Genomic DNA, 21632 nt, shown 5'->3' on the forward strand with positions numbered 1-21632 from the left:
ACGCCCAGTGTCTATGGGACAGGCCTACCGTAGATGTCTAAATCCATGGGTTACTCACTGCCATAGATGGATACCACTGGCTGCACTAAATCTCTGGTTAGTGTAACGCAGCACTGGTTAATTCTCTTCTTTTCTCATTTCTTGCATAACTCACATTATCTATCACATAAATAGATTCAAAGACAGAAACCACATGACCATCTCATTAGAAGCAGAACAGCCAACATTTTCTATGATTGGTTTCTATGAAGGACCATTTCATTTTCTTTTATTTTTTCTGAATCCCCATTGCCTATTCCTGCTCTGATCTCCAATATTCTTTCTACAAAGTTTATGCATTCCTTTTACCTAAGCTGCTTCTTCTATCTGGAATTACTTGCTACCTTTTCAGGGGAGCCTCTCTTAATTCTTCTTCTTCCTTCTTCCTTCTTCCTCCTCCTCCTCCTCCTCCTTTTCCGATGTTGGGGACAACAGGCCATATGGCCAATATTCAGCCATCTTGTCAGAGCCTGCACCTTTAAGTCTCTGTCTTTCCCAGAGCTTGCCTTTCACCAGAAGCTAGCTGACCCTGTTGTGGGTCAGCAGTTACACTAAAGACAGATAGAGATGGAGCAACCCTGTTGTGGTTTAGCAGTTAGACTAGACAAAGAGGGAGCCAGATACCCTGTGTGGCAGGACATTGTGACCCTGCCTGGAATTCCCTATGTTTTGAGAAAAGCCTGCAACTGGGTTGCTATAGCAATATGCTTCCCTGCCTTCTGACTTATAAATACCGCTGCCTGACTAATAAAGTTTGAGAGCTTGATCAATACTTCAGACTTGCTCTCCTTCTTTGTGTCTTGCATTCCAACAGGTGAACCCCCTCCTGAGTTTTAGTCGAACCCCACAGGCCGGGGCACTCCTCCTCCTCTTCCTCCTCCTTCTTCTTGTTGCTAACTACTTATTTTATTTTTCCCTTTTCCCCCTTCACAGCACCTGTATCTTACTATCCTCCTTTCTAGACTTCAAACTTATTTTAAGAGAAATTTCAAGTTAACAGAGGATTGTGGAGAATAGTATAAACTATTCTTATAAACCCGTGTACATATGACATCCCATGTATGCAGAGCACATTAAATATAATCAGTAACCCATTCACAATATGCTAATTTTCTTTGTTCTCACCTCACGTCCTTCTGCTCCAGCATCATAGCCAGGAAACTGTGCCACTGTTAGGTAGCCTATCTTCTTAGGCTCCTCGGGGCTGTGAGAGCTTCCAGGCTATTTTTTTTCAGGGCTGGAAAGATGGCACAGTGGTTAAGAGCACCGCCTGCTCTTCCAGAGGTCCTGAGTTCAATTCCCAGCAACCACATGGGGGCTCATTTTTGGGTGACCTTGACCAGTCTGAGGAACATCTGTTCAGATATTATTATAAGATGTTTCTCTAATGCAGTTTGTTTGGTTTTGTCCCATTATTGGAGCAAGGTTGTGGTAAGTGTACCTTGGGGGTCTATCTTCTGAGTAAACATCAAATACAAACCACAATATTGTGAGCTACAGCTGCTGTGCTGTGCATCAGAACCCCAGACCTTTAAAATCTTATACCTGAAATTTGTACCCTTCAACAGACATCACTCCAGCCCCTATTACCAGTATCACAGTCTTTGTTTAATCTCAGAATTAAAAGAAACTACACATAGAAGTACTATTATATCAAAGTTGTCTTTTTTTTTATTGCTGTCTTGATTATTTAACTTAACATAATGTTCTTGGAAAGACTGTTTGCCTTCTATTTATTCATTTTTTATATACATAGTGTGTGTGTGTGTGTGTGTGTGTGTGTGTGTGTGTGTGTGTGTGTGTATGAAGATGTGTTCACGGAAGCCAAAAGGTGGCATTTAGTATCTCTTTAGAAAAGATTTCTCTCTCTCTCTCTCTCTCTCTCTCTCTCTCTCTCCTCTCTGTGTGTGTATGTGTGTGTGTGTGTGTGTGACAGAGAGAGAGAGAGAGAGGGAGAGAGGGACAGAGACACAGAGAGAAAGAGAGATAGAGAGAGAGAGAGACTGAGAGACAGAGACAGAGAGACAGAGAGAATACACATGTGTGCAGTACCTGCAGATGCCAGAAGAGGATGTCAGATCTACTGCAGCTGGAGCTCCCGGCAGATGTGAATCACCCAATGATTGTGCTGGAAGATAAACTTGGGTCTTCTGTCAGAAGTAATAAATGCTTTTAGCCATTGAGCCCTCTCTCCAGCCCCTGGCTGTCTTCCTCATTTGCTTTCCGCCTTAGCTTTTGAGACAAGGCCTCCTCGCTGAGCCCTGAAGTCATGGGTTCATCTAGACTGACTAGCCAGCATGTACCAGGATATGCCCCTGCCTCTGATTTCCCAACACTGAGATTGCATGTGCTTGCTGCTGTGGTCAGCTTCTTATAAGGTGCTGGAGAGGTAGCTTAGTCTTCATGGTTGCACGGCAAGCACTTTATTGACCAAGTCCTTTCCAAGCTTTTTAGTTCATCTTCTTAATATCCTCTGTCTCGCTATCTCTGTCTCCTCTCTCTCATGTTGTGTATGTATACAGGTACACATATATTTTCACATATGCTAGTCGGTGTGTGTGTGTGTGTGTGTGTGTGTGTGTGTGTGTGGTGTAGCTACCCAGAGGCTTACATTTGTGTCTTCTTCTATCACTTTCCACATTATTTTTGAGATGGTGACTCTCACTGTTTCATCTAGCCTGGCTGGCTACAAACCCTGGAGACCCACCTGTCCAGTGCTGGAGTTGCAGGTACATACCACTATACGTCACTTCCACCTGGGTGTTGAGGATTCAAACTCTGATACCTATGCTTGTGCAACAGGAACTTTATCCATTGTGTCATCTCCCCAGGCCCCCACTCCCCATTTGCGCACTGTGAGCTCCAGAAGATGCCTATTGTCCTAGATTTAACTGTCAGCTTGACATAGCCTTGAGTCAACTGAGAAAGGAGTCTTGGATGAGATGTTATCCGGAATGTCTGAGGAGGCTGTCTTGTTTGTTAATCGGTGTAGTTGGGTACAGCCCACTGTGGGCGGCGCCATTCCATGGTAAGTTAGTCCTAGACTTATATTAGAAAGCTGGTAAAGCATGGCAGCGCTCCTCCATGGCTTCTGATGCATTTCCTTGGCCCTGAGTGGGTTCCTTGGTCAGAGGCAATGCTTCATGGAATAGCAAATAGTCCTGTCGTTCGGTCCCTGCCTTGAGATCCTTCTCTCACTTCCATCAGTGATGGACTGTGACCTGGAAATGTAAGTGAAAGAAATCCTTTTCTTCCCCAAGTCGCTTTCAGTCAGAGTGTTTTAAAATGAGGGAAAGATGTGGAGTAGGAAAGAGGGAACATTAGGAATCAGTAAGCCAATGTGTCTTAACCTTGGCATTTGGGAATTTGAATATTCATTACAACAAGGGCCTGTCCATGCATTGTAGGGTGCTAAGCACAATCCTTAGCTTCCACACATTGGATTTCACTATCAACACCCCCCCCATCTAATGTGGCAACCAAAAACATGTCCTCTGGCATTGCCAAGGGTTCCCTGGTGGACAGAGTCCCCTCAGATTGGCAACTATTGCTGCCAAGAAATCATCCAAGTGAGACCCTTTCAGTCACTCGGCAAAGGTTTGGCTGAGTGGGTACAGCCAAGCACTGCCTAAGGCACTGAAGACTCAGAGAGAGAGGCACAGCTGAAGTGTCGCCCTCACTGGCACTATCATCTGACAGAGGACAGCCTAGATTCCCACGGAGCCAAGACACTCTCGGCTAAACAACGGCTACAGCAGGGCATGCCAAAAGAATCTTTTCCTCTCTGCCAACTCCAGGATGCATCTCCTCAGCATGGGGCCAGACTTGCCGCCCCTGGGGGAGGTCTCAGCCACCCTCAGCTTATTTGCTAATGAGTTTAACCAGTCAAAAAGTTTCTTTGCAATTGTCAGACCGGTCTGGGCTTGCCTGCTCTTAACAAGCACAGAGAGGCCTCATCTCTAGAGGCTACTCCAGGTGAAATGGAAAGCCAATTTACTCCAGCCCTGTGGGGTATGGCCTTGCTGGGTACTCAGTGAGTTAGTAAAGATCTCACCCTTGGGAAGCCACTGGGAGTTTCAATTTAATGAGACATTTTTTTTAAGCCTTAGGAGAGGGTTTGTTGTTAATCTAAACTGACTCCTGGCTCTTGGAGTTTCCAACTTGTGAGAGCAGGCGAGAGGAACCTCACTGGGCCTCAAGGGCTTCAGAGAGCAGTTTAAAGTTTGCTGCAGGCATCCCTAAGGTGTTTGTGAGGTGCTCTCTGTAGATACTGAATTGATAGTCATGCCAGGTGTCAGTGCTGAAGATGGCACACTGGACTTAGGATGACTTCCTTTGGGTACAGGAACCAACTTTACTCAGTCCCATGACTTTAATTACCACTGATGTTCTACTCAGAGCTTCTTGGAGCTTCTGTTTGTCTGTCTGTCTATGTATCATCCCACCTATCTATTTATTTTCTCTCAGTGATCACCTTCTCTTGGCTCCTAAACCTGCTCAGAGTTTCCAAATGCAAGCCTAACAGACATCTCACATCTAAGACACTGGGGCGGAAACAGGCCTTTACGTCTCCAAATCTTCTCTTCCTTCAGTTCTTTTTTTTTTTTTTCTGTGCAAATAAATATCATTATCCACTCATGTGCTTAGGATGAAAGCCCAGAGCTCACCTCTAGCACTAAACCATGATGGCTAAGAGTGGAGTCATAGGAGTGAGTTCAAATCCTGGCTCTCCCACATGCTAGCTCTGTGGCTGTGGATAATAATAATAATAATAATAAACTGCATTTCAGCATCCTCATCTGGAAAAAAAGGATATGGTAAGACGTACCTCACTGAGCTCTTGTTAGGATGAAAGGGGACGTGTAATAATAGATCATACATATACAGAAAAGAGATAGATAAATATGTAGGTAGATAGAAGATAGGTAGACAGATTGATAAAAAGACAGGGAAATAGATGGAGGATAGATGATAGATAGATAGATAGATAGATAGATAGATAGATAAAAGATATATATATATATATATATACATATCTACATGCATGCATACATAGATGATAGATAAAGCTAGATATAAATTGGAAGATAAAGAATAGATGATAGCTAGTAGATAGATAAATAGACAAATAAATAGATAAGATAGGCAGGCAGACACATACATACATACATACATATATCCATACATACATGATAGATACATAATAGACAAATGGAAAGAGATTGATAGATGTTGAAGAGTAGATAGGCAATAAAAGACAGAAAGATAAACAAATAGTTGGATAGACTGATAAATAGGGATATATAGGTGATAGCTGGAGAGATTAAAAAAAAATAGGTGGTAGTGAGTAGTTTGATGCCAGACAGAAAGATAAATTGGCAGAGAAGCAGACAGTATACAGAAACTAGGTGACAGACGATTGATAAATACATAAAGAGATAGATTTAGATTGGCATGTCAAAGATAGATATTCAGAAGATAGTAGGTAGATAAAAGACAAACAGAAGTTAGAAATATAAAATAGGTAAATCAATACATAGCTGGAATACAATGTAAATAGCCACATAAATATACAGAAGACATTATAAAGTAGATAGCTGATACATAGAATGACTGAAGATGGATAGAAGAGAAGTGGCTGTGTATTCAGACTCTAGATAGATGGTATGTACATAGAAAAAAAAAGTTAGAGTTTAAAAGGGAAGTCCCAGGGAAGGCAAGGTATAGGATATAGATAGATTGATAGATATAAAATAGAAAAATTGACAGAAGATAGAAAGAAAAATAGATAGACAACAGATTGGACAGGCAGCTATGGGGGCACGGATAAACATCACGTGTTCATTATTGCCACTGGGCTGTTTCTCCCACACCAATGACAACGCTTTCCAAGTTCACTCCGTACCACATCTCCTTATGGTTTGGTCTCTATATTATAACTCAAGTAGTTTTTGTTTGTTTGTTTGTTTTGTTTTGTTTTTTGGTTTTTCGAAGACAGGGTTTCTCTGAGTAGCCTTGGCTGCCCTAGACTCATTTGGTAGACCAGGCTGGCCTCAAACTCACAGTGATCCACCTGCCTCTGCCTCCCAAGTGCTGGGATTAAAGGCGTGCGCCACTATGCCTGGCCCTAAACTAGTTTTATTTTTATTTTTATTTTTAACTACCATTCAGGCTATGTCCTGCTCAGAGAAGCCCTTTAAGGTCATGTTACCGTGCTGAACTTCGTATCCATCCCACACAATCGAGGTCTCCTCTTGAGGCTCTTAGTCTCACTAATAAGAGAATTTAAGAATGAACTAAAACGGAAGCTCAAGGGCAACATTTAAAGAGCTTAAAAGACAACCCCAAGGGGCTGGAGAGATGGCTCAGAGGTTAAGAGCACTGACTGCTCCTCCAGAGGTCCTGAGTTCAATTCCCAGCAACCACATGGTGGCTCACAACCATCTCTAGTGTGATCTGATGCCCTCTTCTGGCCTGTAGGTGTATGTGTAGTCAGAGCACTGTATACATAATAATAAATAAATAAATCTTAAAAAAAAAAAAAAGACAACCCCAGGGCAGGCAAGGTGTGATTCTCAGCAGTTCTGTGTAAGAGCATGAATAAAACAAAAACAAAAACTAAAGATCATGCCCTTCTAGACGAATGGTGGACAAACAGCCACATAGGAGAGAGAGAGAGAGAGAGAGAGAGAGAGAGAGAGAGAGAGAGAGAGAGAGAGAGAGAGAGAGAGAAAGAAAGCCCAAAATAATGTTGGGTGGGAATACAAAATGTTAAGGAAAGCTTGCTTGGAAAAAAAATAGAAGAAAAGTTGTGCTTTTCAAAGCAGACAGACGTGTGAAACAACATGGCTGCAGCCTTGTGAGCTGCTGTGCTAGTGTTGGCGACCTGGGAAAGAAGAGTGCAGCATCTCATGAAAAGACTAATTATAACTGTTTCTTTAGCGCTGATCAAGGTGAGTCAACCTTCTCCCAGGTGTCCCTTGGCTTGGTGGTTGAGACAGCCCAACTGGGATGCTAGGTCTTTACCAAAGCAAGAGATTCTGATCATTCCCTTGACTGGAAGGATTTTTCTATTAATGAGTGTGGGCCTTTACGGCAAACGAATCTATAAATTAGATATCAGAAAGAAGTATCTGGGTGTGGTGGCACACACCTTTATTCCCATAACTCAGGGAGGCAGAGGCAGGCTGATCAATGCGAGTTCAAGGCTAGCCTGGTCTACAAAAGTGAGTCCAGGACAGCCAAGGCTACAAAGAAAAACCCTGTCTTCAATACAGCAAAAACCAACTGAGACCAAACCAAGCAAAAGATATTATAAGGAACTATTAGAAACCTACAAGAAGAACATCGCAACAGGTGGATCGGGGCCTGAGGGGGGGGGGGCGGTTCTGCTCAAACTATTGCACTAACCAAGGACAATACAAGTAGTAAACATCAAATCCCTACCCTGATCTACCCAATGCACAGGACATTCTCCACAGTTACGTGGAGAGCGGGGACAGACTCTGACATGAACTCCGGTGCCTCATATTTGACCACCTGCCCTTGGTGGGGAGGCCTGGTGGCACTCAAAGAAAGTATAAGCAGGCTACCAAGATGAGACTTGATAGCGTATGACCATATAGTCTGGGAGGAGGCCCCCCCTCGGTCTTAGACCTAGGGGAGGGGAATAGGGTGAAAGCGGGAGGGAGGGGGAATGGGAGGATACAAGTGATGGGAGAACAATTGAGTTGTAATCTGAATAAATTAATTAAATAAAAACATACACAAGGGAAAAAAAAAAAGAAAGTAATAAGAAAACGGCCGTGTCTTAGTTAGTGTTCTATTACTGTGAAGAGATGCCACGACAGTGACAATTCTTATAAAAGAAAGCATTTGGGGCTGGCTTGCAGTTTCAGAGGTTTAGTCCATTATTGTCATGGAGGGGAGCACGGTGGCACCCAGGCAGAGATACTGCCAGAGAAGTTGAGAGTTCTACAACTGGATCTGCAGGTAGCAGGAAGAGAGACCCTGGGTCTGGCTTGAGCATTTGAAGACACAAAACCAATCCCAGTGACACGTTTCCACCGTCAAGGCCACACCCACGCCAACAAGGCCACACCCACGCCAACAAGGCCACACCCACGCCAACAAGGCCACACCCACTCCAACACACTGCAACATGGCCACACCTCCTAATCCCTGTCAAGTGGTACCACTCCCTAATGACCAAGCATTTGAATATTTGCAAGTATGGGGGCCACTCTTCTTCAAACTGCTGCAGGCAGAAGACCAAATTAAAGGAGCTGGCAGAAAGATTTAAACTCAGTGGAGGGCGATGTCTCTGTGGGTAAAAGTGACTGTGGCTAAGCTTGGTGATCTTAGTTCAGTCAGTCTCCAGGACCTGTATGTTGGGAGTTGATTTTCTCACCACGAGTTATCCATTGACCTCCACACACATACAGCGTGGTGCATGCATGTGTACATGTACACACTCACATATACATACACAAATGTATGTATGTACATATACATACACAAATGTAATAAAAATGAATAAAATAACCAGGAAAAAGAAAAGATATTTAGACACCATTAAGTAAGTGAAAAGATCAATTGCATTTATTATTAAGGGAGATTGATTAGAGCTGTGACACAGAGAGCGAACCAGCAGAGGTGAGTTGGACGTGGGCTACAACCTATATCAGCTGCCATCCCAAGAAAGACTGTGGGACACCTGAGCAGCTTTGGAATTGGATCTCTCTCCACCATCTCCCCTACCAGATGGGCCTATCTGTGACACAGGCAGCAAACCAGCAGAGGAGACCTGTGGGACACCCAAACAGCTTTGGGTTTGGATCTCTTTCCACCCACTCCTCACTGGCCTGGCCGTCTGGGTCACAGACAGCAAACCAGCAGAGATAAGTCGAACGTTGGCCATAACCTATATTGTCTGCCACACCAAGGAGGCCTGAGGGGCAACTAAGCAACTGTAGGAAATGGGTTATATGGCCAATGTTCAGCCATCTTGTCAGAGCCTAGGTTCCTATTTCTCCAGCAGTCTGTCACTTACCAGACACCTGCTGACCCTGTTGTGGTTCGGCAGTTAGACATCTGTTGTGGTTTATTGTGGGGGACGGTCATTCTAAGACCCCCGAGCTACTCCTTTCTGGTTATAAACTAGCTTTTCCAGTAAGACTACTGATAAGATCAGATTAAAGGCCAGCTGCCTGAGAGCAGCAGTTCCAGGAACTTTTTCCTGACTAACCAGATCCTTCACAACTTCTCTGGAATTTCTCTCCTGCAATTATAGCAGCTGTAAAGGAAGACACCTGCTGGAGCATTCCAGAGTTAGGTATCCATAGCAACCCTTGCTTATGCATATATCCATGCCTCTGTGCCTATATAAACTGTGAAATTTTTCGATAAATGAGGCTTGATCAGAATCCAGACTTGCCCTCATTTCTTTGTGTCTCCTGTCCCCCCACTTGTCTGCCCCCTCCACAGGTACTCATTGAAGACCCCAACGGGCCGAAACAAGCAACTTTCAGCCTGTTGCTTTCTCACTGGCCTGGCCATCTGCTCCTCTCCTGCCTGGTCCAACTGGGACATGGACAGCGAACCCAGCAGAGCTGTGCTGGGTACAGGCGCCAATATACATTGTCAGCCATCCTAAGGAAGCCTCTGAGGATCCCTAGAAGTCATCTTTTAGCTTGGAGCTCTCTTCACCTGCTCCCGACCTGCCTGGCCCACATAGGGCACAGAGATATCATCAGAAGAATCTCCAGGCCTGCTAACACCAGAGACAACCAGGTGGCTAAAGGCCAGCACAAGAACATAAGCAACAAAACTCAGAGCCATATGACACCGCCGAAACCAGTGGTCCTACCACTGTAATCCCTGGAGATACACTAACAGCCATGAAGCACAAGAATAAGATTTTAAATCTGAGGTGATAAAAAAAAAATGATAGAAGCCTTGAAGGAGGAAAATACATCTCTCAAAGAAATATAGGAAAATACATCTAAACAGGTGAAGGAATTGGATAAGTCATATGAAGACTCACAGGAAAATACAATTAAATGGGAGAAAGAAAGAGTTGAATAAAAAGGGAACTAGAAGCAACAAAGAAAATACAATCTGAAAAAAAGAAAGAAAGAAAGAAAACACAGTCTGAGGCAATCCTTGAGTTGAAAAAAAACCTATGGAAGAGAACAGGAACTGCAGACCCAAGCAACATCAACTGAATACAAGAGATGGAAGAGAGAATCTCAAGTTTAGAAGATACAGTTGAAGTCACTGACACATCAGTCGAAGAAAATGTTTTTCCATGGTGGCAGAATCCTTTATTCATAACGAGGGATGCCATTCAAAAGACAGTGATCTCACACCAAAACACCTAATGTGGAGATGGCTTCACATGTGTCAGAGGACCAGGATGCAGCCCACACTAGTGGCAATGCTGCTTTGAATTGCAGGCCACAGTAACCACATGCCCTTTGTTTTTTCCTTATTTTTAAGTTATTATAATTTATTCCTATTACATCCCAAATGTTACCGATTTGCTTGTATCATCCCATTTCCACCCTTTGTCTTCCACCCTATTCCCCTCCCCTTGGCCTCTCACAGGGAGGACACTCCTCCCCCAACATCTGACCACAGCCCGTCAGGTTTCTTTCTCCGAGTTTATGTATACCTTGGGGAGGCCCAGGGTACCACCTCCTCCATCACAGGCTATGATCCAATGGTCCACCTCATTCATGGCTGTCATGCTATCAAATCAATGGCAAACTTCTCATCTACCTCCTTCTGATGAGCTACAAACTGAATCCACCTGTAGTCTTCTTTACCATACACCTGGCCAGAGTGTGTGTGATCTTCTCCCCAGTCGGCAGAACTCATACCCTGAAACCCCACACAACCCTGGGAGAGCCAGAAGCCGGCAGAAGGTCAGGCTTGCTACCATCTTGCCAGTCTTAAGAAAATGTTAAAACTAAAAAATTTTTGACACAAAATAGCCGTGAACTCTGGGACACTATAAAAAGAAAATAATAATAATAATAATAATAATAATAGGAATAAAAGAAGAAGACTCCAAGATCCACAGCCCAGAAAACATTTTCAACAAACTCATAGAAGAAAACGTCCCCAACCTAAAGAAAGAAATGCCCATAAGCATACAAGAGGCGTACAGAACTCCAAATAGGTTGGACTAGAAAAGAAAATCCTCCTGCAACATAATAATCAAAACATTAAATGTTCAGAACAAAGAAAGAATATTAAAAGCTGCAAGAGAAAAAGGCCAAGTGACATATAAAGGCAAACCTACCAGAATTACATCTGACTTCTCAACAGAGACTATGAAAGCCAGAAGGGCCTGGACACATGCTGTCCAGACACTAAGAGACCACAGATGCCAACCAGACTCCTGTACTTAGAAAAGCTTTCAATATCCACAGATGGAGAAAACAAAATATTCCATGACAAAACCACATTTAAATAGTACCCAGACAGAAATCTAGCCCAACAGAAGATACTCCAAGGAAAACGTCAACTCAAGGAGGATTAAAAACACATAGGAAAACACAGGAAATAAATAACCACAGATCAGCAAAACCAAAAGAAAGGAAACACACACACACACAACTGCCAACAACATAAAAAAAAAACAGGAAGTAAGAACCACTGGTCATTAATATCTCTCAACATCAATGGCCTCAGCTCCTTCCAAAAAATATACAGGCTAACAGAATGGATACGAAAATAGGACCCACCATTCTTCAGCATACAAGAAACACACCTTAGCAATAAATAGACATTACCTCAGAGTAAAGGCCTGGGAAAATGTATTCCAAACAAAAGGACCCAGGAAGCAAGTTGGAATAGCCATTCTAGTCTCTGATGAAACAGACTTTCAACCAAAACTAATCAAAAGAAACAGGGAAGGAAGCTTGATACAGATCAAAGGAAAAGTTTACCAAGAAGACACCTCAATCCTGAACACCTGTGTCCCAAACGGAGGAGCAGCCATATTCATACAAGAAACATTACTAAGGCTAGGTGAAAATGGAAAAATAAAAAAATAATAAACAGATATATGATAAAACACAAAGATCAATAATATATATGAATATCTACTGTAGTCGATAAAAACATGACTTGAAAATGAGAAGTCATTTACAAGAGCAACCAAAATCAAGGGTAATAACAACCAAAAACTACACTAAATATTCATAAAGAAATTTGTTGAACATACTTAAAAATATATAACCTAAGATGTTTATTTTTTAAGAATTTATATATATGACTAAACATGCATATGTATATAAACATCTTAAGTTTAATGTGTATATATAGCCCACACATACTATATACATGCATATAACACATAATATACAATTATATATTTTAATATATTTTATAATGTATTGATATATTACATTAAATCTTATATTATGAAATATTTTATATAGTTTATTATATATTGTATATGTGTATATTATATATTTGTATTTAATATGAGCTATGATTTTATAATATATAAAGAATAAAGTAGATGTATATTATATATATTATATATATATAAATCTAAGATATTTATTTTAAAATATTTATCTATGTGTGAGTAGGTGCACATGCCGGGGATCAGAAGAGACTGTTGGGTGTTCTTCTTGGTCGCTATCCACTTATTCCTTTGAGGCAGGGTCTCTCCCTGAATCTGGTCTTGCATTTTCTCTGCTAGACCAGAAATCACCAAGACCCAGTGATCCTCATGTTACATCTTACCTTACATCTGTGGTTGGTGCATAGGATGTCTGGTTTGTTTTATGGATGCTAGAATCTGAACTCTGCTCTCATGATTATGGAGCAAGAGCTCTTAACCAGGCAATCATCTCTCCAGCCCATAATATTTGGAAAAGATTTGAGAATGGCAGTTGCAGAACCCTTAGCCTTGGTAAAATATTGAAAAGAGCCTAAAAGTCCACTGATGTGAGAATGGACAGCTAATTTCTCATCTACAGCATGGAAGTATCTGCAACAGTTAAAAGAAAAAGGTATTCCTATCTGTGGTTCATATTTATATCTGTCTCAGACAGTTTTACATGCAAAGTACCCATCAAGGCAAAATAGTAGATAGCATAATAATGTTTACTACCATTATTACCAGAATATTCTAGGCAGGTCACAGCTGGGTCAGGGCTCATCTCCTGTCTGCCTAAGAGCCTCCTTCTCAGAGCTTAGAACCACCGCAGGACACAAAGTCCCAGAGGTGAGCTTGGGCAAACTCCCAAGAAAATCTGAGAGGAACAACCCAGAGGTGGAGCTGTGGCTCAGAGCCAACCTCAAGAACTTCAGCAGACATGGTCCATCCCCAGAGTCATCCTTGCCATAGATTTAAAAGCGGCTTCATCTTTGAGTAAGGAATTCCCATCTTGGATGTGTACCCAAACAGCACCCTGCTCCCTGAGAGACCTGCCTCACCTACTCTATCCCAACACCAAAGAGGATTCAGCTCCACCTACTGTATGGGGAGAGAGGTCAAGAGGCAGGTAGCTTGCCCAGCTACCAACTCCTAACAGCTGTTATAATGTGCCTGGAGGGCTGAGACACCTTCAGTTGATGGGGTGGGTCAGCAAAGGCTTAGCCTAGCACAAGCAACAACGTAAAGTTTACCTGCCTTATGGAGGACAAGGATGTCGGTTATTCTGAGCCGAAGAGCACCATCACTCAGGAGCACAGATTCAAGAAGGACACGTTCCCTCTCTTACATGATCTTGATAGTCATAGAACGAAGGTGAGTCAGAAGTAGCTTTTATCGGATAGGTGTGCCGGTTGGGCTGTGAACCTTTTCCATGGGGTTCAGATGATAGGGGGTCTGTTGGGCTTAGCATGAAACTCAAGTGGTTTTGTGGGGCTGTTTATTGAGGCAGGATCTCCTGAGGTCCAACCTGGCCTTTATGACTCACTATGTAGTTGAGGCTGGCTTCAACTTTTAATCTTCTCACTTGTATGCAGGGGACAGGCTATATGGCCAATGTTCTTCCATCTTGTCAGAGCCTAGGTTCCTATTTCTCCAGCAGTCTGCCATTCACCAGAAACCAGCTGACCTTGTCGTGGGTCAGCAGTTAGACACCTGATGTGGTTTATTGTGGGGGCTGCTCATTCTAGACCCCTGAGCTACTCCTTTTCCAGTAAGACTACTGGTAAGATCAAATTAAAGACCAGCAGTTCCAGGAACTTTTTCCTGACTAACCAGATCCTTCACAACTTCTCTGGAATTTCTCTCCTGCAATTATAGCAGCTGTAAAGGTAGACACCTGCTGGAGCAGTCCAGAGTTAGGTATCCATAGCAACCTTTGCTTACATAAATACCCATGCCTCTGTGTCTATATAAACTCTGTGAAAATTTTCAATAAACGGGGTTTGATCAGAATGCAGACTTGCCCCCTTCTTCGTGTCTTGTGTTCCGCCATATACAGGAAAATTTTCCTCCCGAGCGTTAGTCGAACCCTGGCGGGCCGGGGCACTTGTATCTCTTGACTATTAGGATAGCCTGGCTTATAATTCTATCTAGTGAGGAAAATGTTGGATGCTGAGGTTGATACTGAGTATAAAAGGGGGCTGGAAATAGTCTATGATAACTTTGGCTCTTTATCTGCAAGATTCCATCTGTCTGTCAAAGTAAAATGGTCCTCAGGCTCTGGAATACCTGTGTCTTCTTCAGAGAACTTGAATTGCTGAAGCTGGGAGAACTTTAGCAATCTCCTTCATCTTTCTCTGTCTCTGTTTTCTGCCTGAGAGATGGGAGATAAAGAGATGGCTGCCTCCCAGGGTGGGAAGGTAAAGGGAAGCTGTAGAAAAGTGTTGAGAGCAGAGTCAGCTTGCCAGAACATTCAGGTGGTTCTTGTTTGGCTGATGGAGCACAAAGTCTGCAGTGTGAGAGACCTGGCTCAGGCTCCCTCTTCCTCTCTGAGCCTCAGTTTCCCATCTGTGAGATGGGAACAGAGACAATGCTTTCCTTACAATTCTAACACCCAGGCTGGCAAAGATGGCAAAACCGATAAAGTGCTTGCAATGTGAACCTGAGGATCATGTAAAAAGCTGGGGGTGAGGGAAAGCATGTAGCTCTAATTCCAGCACTGAGGAGGCAGAGACAGGATGAGCAGCCAAATCAGTGAGCTCCACTTTCAGTGAGATTTTTGTCTCAAAAGAGGAGGTGGAAAGAACTCAAACCACTGACCGCTGGGCTTTGCCCACCTGTATACCCAGGCTCATATACATGCACACACCACACACACACACACACCCACACACATACACACACTGGTCAGACTTCATGAATTGGCAACTCATAACATCTCATTCTACCCCAGACTTGATGCTCCTGAGACCCTCACTAGCCAAGGAGAGAACTGAGGCTCAAGCCTAGCAGCCTACCCACTTACAGCTATTGCTCTCCCAGCGCTGTAAAGTGTGAGAGGTGTATCCATTTGGATGGAGATAATAAAGGCTCACAGTAGCTCCTGTGTACACAAACTAACCTCATGGCATCAAGGCGACTGCCTGACAGGGTGTAGGCTCTATGCATTGCAGATAAAGGAGCTAGGGGGTAAATGCACTTGGCGGAGTGCTTAGCATCCCTGAAGCCCTGAGCTCCATACCCAATACTGCATAATCTCAGGCACAGTGGTGCACATCTGCAAGCCCAGTACTTGGGCTCAAGGAGGGAAGATGGAGAACTTTAAGTACGCTGATATGTTCAAGGCCAGCCTAGGCAACATAGGACTCTGTCTCCAAGGAAATATCAAAGGGCCAGCATGGTGGCTCAGCTGGTGAAGAAGGTATTTGCTGCCAAAGCCAGAATTTGGTCCCAGGAACCTGCATGGTGTAGAGAGAAAACTGACTCTCTGTGGCCATAACTGGTGCAACCTGTCAACTGTGTGCTCACCTTACACACTAATAAACTAATGAAACATTAAAATCCATTGAGTTGCAGGTAAAGAAGCAAGAGAACATAGAAGTTAGGTAACTGGGAAATGGTGGGTGGGACTGGGAACTCTGAGCATGCCGCTGTTATGCCAAGATTACCTAGAACATGAGACCTCCAAAAAGACCACCAGGACTGGATACCGATGCAATATACACAGGATGCTGTTTTATGGGCTCAGAGCTTTGGATCACAGTCTTTCCTGATGGAGCAGGATAAGAGAGTGATACTGGAGTTTCAAGGGCAATGGGTTTATAAGGAAAAACTGTAATTAGGGGTGGGGGTCACAGGGAAGCAAGGACAAAACCATAAGCGGGGGTGGGTGGGTGGGGGGTTGGAGGGGTCCTGAGTCTCAGGAATGCAGTCCCTCAGGCAGGCTGGGTGGGGACCAGATCTCCAGGGAAACTTGTTTGTGAGTCTCAGGGATGCAGACCTTGCAGCAGGTTGGGTCCAGGAGGCTGAATCCCCAGGCATCACTGGGTGTTAGTTGTCTCTTCTGAAGGGTGCTGGTAGGTTTAGCTTGTGGCAGTGCTTGGTCTTTCCCAGAGTGCAGGAAGTAGTGGAATCACCTGGAGGACAACTTTCTCACTGACCATGGCATGAATTGTAGAATATAAATTACACATAGAATATGGCATTAATTTTTGCCCCTACACCGCCTCTGGATTAGTCTCAAATGTCATTTCTATAAATTCCAAGATCCTGTCATTGAAAGAAAGAGGATCCAACAATCTAAAGAGCAAAAATAAAATAAAACAAAAAAAAATTAACTAAGCCAAACCAAACCAAAAAAAAAAAAATTCTCAAAACAACCCCATCCAAAACACAAAACAAAACAAACAAACAAACAAAAAACCCAAAAAGCTTAATGAACACACAACTTTCTCTAGCTGAAAGGAAAAGGCCAGGAATCTACAAGACAAGAAACCATGCCCTCGAGATGTCCTGGGGCTGCAAAGAGTAGTGGAGGTGGGGAGAATCCCATTGCTACCTCTTCTTCTGCAAATGGAAAAGGGCAAACGGTGTGTGCATGTGATAATAACAGCCCAGTGAGTGGTCACCCATCTGCATTTTGGGCGCCAGGGGACAATTCGCATTGAAATCTCACAGCTCTTCCAAAAGGCAGTGGGACTGTGTGGTGACAGCTGTATGTCTTCCAATATGTTTTTGTTGTTGTTTTGGGTTATTTTTTGCATTTTATTTCTGTAAGCGTGTTTGTGGAAAGTACATATATACCACGTACACATGTAGACGTGGGTTTGTGGGATTCTCCTTGCCCCATCCACCATGGCTTTACCAGGAATCAAATTCAGGTTGCCAGGCTTGGCAGCGAACACCTTTGCCAGTCAGGTTTTTTTTCCCCCTGGAACATCAATGTGCATTTCGGGCTCTCTGAGCAGTAATATATGAAGATAGCGTCTGATGATCACACTAAGTGCAGTTCCTCTATGCATGGAAACCATCCCATGAAGATGCCTGTATCCTGAAATGTCATCATCCTGAGAAGGGGGCTGGCTGGTAGAAGGAGACCATCTGCAGGGTAACCTCCTGAGGGAAGAGAAAATGGTGTTTGCTTAGTACTTTTACTAAGCACTTTTACAACACATTCTGAGTACTGGGTTAGACAGGAAAACTAGATGGTCCTAGCCCAGCCACTGGCATGATTCTGGTGAGTCATGAAAAGAGGAAGTGTGGGTGGGGGCAGGTGGAGTCTGTGTTGCCCAGCCATACCTAGGGAGCAAATTGAGAAATGGTGAGGGGCAGGGGGTGGGGGTGGGGGCATTGGGATGAAGTTGTGGTGTTTGGCAGTCACCCTGCCTGGTGACTAGAATGGATGGGGGCCATGGTGGGGACTGCAGGTAGCTTACTGGGGTCCCTGTACCACAGCATGTGGGTGAGCAATAAAGGTAAGTACACACCTAGAGGCAGCTGTGTGTTTCTTCCAGCAGGAGATGCTGGGGGAGTACAGAGGTGAATAAGAAATAATTTCTGGTTCTGGGGGGGGGAAGGAGTGGACCATTAGACCTCACACTGAGCATTCTATCTAAGAGGCCACAGTATGGCCGAGTACTGTGCATGTGATGTGGATGGTGGCGTGCTTGCCTGGCATGCAGGAATCCCAGGGTTGGGATCTCTCACTGAACCTGCTACTGGTAATTTAGCTAGATGGACTGGTCAACAAGCCTCCGATTTGTACATCCCCAGCACAGGGGTTACAGATGCATGTCACTGGACAAGCTTTTTCATGTGTGTGCTAGGAATCAAACTTGGGTGCTCACACGTATGTAGCAAACACTTTACAACCGAGCGCCCTCCCCAACCAGACAGGCAATGGTTTTTACAATGTAATTAATTAACGATACACGAAAGTCAAGAGGTTTTTGCATACAGATCTGGAACTGGCAAGCCTCACTCGGGCAAAACCCTTACTCTCATAATTTCCACCGTTTCCGAACGCGTTCCCCACAGCCAGGTTCTCTTGCTTGTGTCTCGGTAGGTATCTGAGTTTGGAATCTCAGAGGAAGACAAGCAACGCATGTGGGCTTTAATGAAGAAACAAGGGCATTCACTCCAGAGGCAAGTCACCCTCTTAAAAAAACATTTTTAATGTATTATTTGAAACTTCATACATGTATAAATATATCTTGGCCACACCCACCCGTCATTTCCCCCTCCAGCTCCATCTCAGAAGCCCCTCATGTCTCCACCACGACTTCAAGTCCTTCTTTCATAATTGTTCATTAATCTTAACCCACTGAGCCTCATTAGTGCTGCCCATATGTAAGGTGTTGTGGTACTGCAAACCTCTGGTGGCCATCATGCGTAGAAAAGGGCTCACCACTACCAACTACCATTAGTCCTGAGATGGGACCTCAGAAGTGCCTCGCCATCCATGTCGACATTCTACCTGACTTGATCCCGTGTCGCACAATCCAGCTGCTGTAGGTCCATGTGTACAACAGCCATATCAGAGCCAGAGGTGACCATTTTCAGAGTAACCCTCCCATCCTCTGAGCTCTTACTGACTCTCTGTTCCCTCCTTCCTTGATGTTGAAGAGCTGTTCCATCCGGGGTAGGGCTGGCCCAGCCATATGTCAACCCTTTCAATGGTAATATATCTCTTCATTAATTATTATCCACCATAGTAAGAAGCATCTTTGACCGAAGCTATACACAAAACTATCTCATTTCTTTTTCTTCCTTTCCTTGTAGGTCCTTGCTATGGTCTCCTGTCCTCCGCACAGCCTCCTGTTGTCCCAACTGTCCAGAGATACAGGATGGCTAATCTCTCTGCAGTGACTGTGTTCATTCTCCAGGGCTTCTCCACTGTCCCTGAATTACAGTTGCTGGCCATGGCCACCTTCCTTCTCATATACCTGGCTGCGGTTCTGGGGAACGTCTCCATCATGGTAGCGGTGACTCTTGACCCCCGTCTGCACACACCCATGTACTTCTTCGTCAAACACCTCTCCCTGGTGGATCTCTGTTCTACATCCACCACCCTGCCCCGGGCTCTGGTGGCTGCCATGACAGACACCAAAGAGATTTCCCTCCTGGCCTGTGCATCTCAACTCTTTGCTTTTGTCAGCCTTGGCTCTCTAGAATGTTTCCTCATCACCTCCATGGCCTTTGACCGATGTCTTGCCATCTATAGGCCCCTGACATATGGGGTCACCATGAGTTCTCAGACCTGTGTCTCCCTGGTAGTGATGGCCTGGGTCAGCGGGCTCCTCTTTTCCACCTTCCACACAGTCAACGTCTTCTCCTTGCCCTTCTGTGGCCCCAACATGATTGACCACTTCTTCTGTGACATTCCTCCACTCATGCATCTAGCCTGTGGTGACACCCAAGGCCATGAGGCGACAGGCTTTATTGTCAGTGGCTGCGTCATCATGACCTGCTTCGCCATCACCTGCCTGTCTTATGTCCTTATTGTATACACGGTGGTTCACATCCGTTCTGCAGATGGCCGCTGGAAGGCCTTCTCCACATGTTCCTCCCATCTGGCCACAGTGCTCCTCTTTTATGGTACCGGAAGTTCCGCCTACATGCGGCCCACAGCCCGCTACTCCCCGCTGCAAGGTCGCGTGACCGCTGTATTCTATTCCATCCTCACGCCAACTCTGAATCCACTTATCTACAGCCTGAGGAACAAGGACATGAAAGCTGCTCTGAGGAAGCTTTTTCCACAGGTGCCATCTTAGAACCTGGCATTTGGTCGTGGGAAGGTTCCAGAAACCAACCTGCATAGGATTTCTACTGTGGCCAGGCTGGAGACCATCAGAAACACTTTAAAACACTTGTTGGCCATTTATTGGCTCTTTAGTGGGCAAGGGGAGCTGGCTACTTATTAGCCCACGTGTTGACTGGCTGGCCACCACCTTGTGCGTGTTCTAGTGTTGTCATTTCCTCCAGCTTGGACCATGTGATCTGGTCCATGAATGGGAAAAGCCTGAGACCAAGAAGAAACTAAGAGGTATCACCGAGGACCCTCCCAAAGGTTAACCAAACCATAGACTTGAGGCAGCTGCCCGCACCTTGGCAGGGACCCCCAGTAACACAGCTTTCCTGAGTCACTGCCCAAGTTGTTATCATCCCTTACTCAACCCCACAACCATGCTGCTCTGACTCACTCCAATAAACTCACTGGTGACCAAGACAGACATGGATAGAGTCACTGCTTTGGTCTGTTATCCCCCTGCCATTTCCCTGCTTCTTCCTATTAAAAAAAAGATGCAATTGATATTCATCTATATTAAAGAAGAATAATCATCTCTCAGGTTTTGTAAGATGGCTGGAATCATGCAGTGGGGATTCGGCGAAGCAGTCAAGTGCCTGGATTCCCTGGCAATGCAAAATAACCATATTCCTGAGACACTGGGGTTTTAAATGTGAGAGATGTAAGGAAGAGATTACTCATTAAGACCCATGCACTGGGGCTAGAGAGATTGCTCTGCAGTGAACAGTGGTTAGTGCTCATCCAGAGGACTAGGGTTTGAGTTTTACAATCGTGCAGCTCACAACTGCCATAACTCTAATTCTAGGGGATCTGATGCCATATTCTGGCCTCTGTAGGTACTGCACTCAAGCGCAGAAACCCATACAAACATACACACACACACACACACACACACACACACATACACACTTCACACAAAATGCATAAATAAATATGTAAAAATAAATCCATTTTAAGAACTACACATCTATACAAAGAGGGATAACTGTATTAGATGAAAAATACACAACTGCTAACTGATACAAAAGCAGGACTACATGAAAGGTTAATATCATCTTACTAGCACTAATATTCAATGCAGAGATGTTGGTACTCAGCCAGGCAAGATGGCTTAGCAGCTGAATATGTTGGCTGCCACGTCTGACAAGTCAAGTTCAGTTCCCAGAACCTATGAGGTGTATGGCTAGAACTGAGTCCAGAACATTTTCCTCTCACCTACACACACACACACACACACACACACACACACACACACACACACACACTCACACACACTTACACTGTACACATATACATACACACTTACACTAGACACACTTATACACATGCCCTTATTCACACCCATAGTGTAATAAATTTTTCTTAATGTTCATTTTTATTATCTCA

General features: G+C 44.2%; 2 protein-coding genes across 2 annotated transcripts in view; one reads left to right on the top strand and one right to left on the bottom strand.

Moving 5' to 3' along the window:
* LOC311590935 (olfactory receptor 6Z7-like) overlaps nucleotides 1–21632 on the bottom strand; it is a gene marked incomplete at its 3' end in the record, with an annotated part of 132849 nt that overhangs the window by 34441 nt on the left and 76776 nt on the right. The window lies entirely within an intron of this gene.
* LOC311591227 (olfactory receptor 5AR1-like) lies at nucleotides 19285–20211 on the top strand (the record flags this gene model as incomplete). Its single annotated transcript, XM_084770641.1, has 1 exon — nucleotides 19285–20211. One exon carries the CDS (start codon nucleotides 19285–19287, stop codon nucleotides 20209–20211), a length of 927 nt encoding a protein of 308 aa, XP_084626767.1.

This window comes from Acomys minous, assembly GCF_964271855.1.
Source record: "Acomys minous genome assembly, chromosome: 20".
NCBI lineage: Eukaryota > Metazoa > Chordata > Mammalia > Rodentia > Muridae > Acomys > Acomys minous.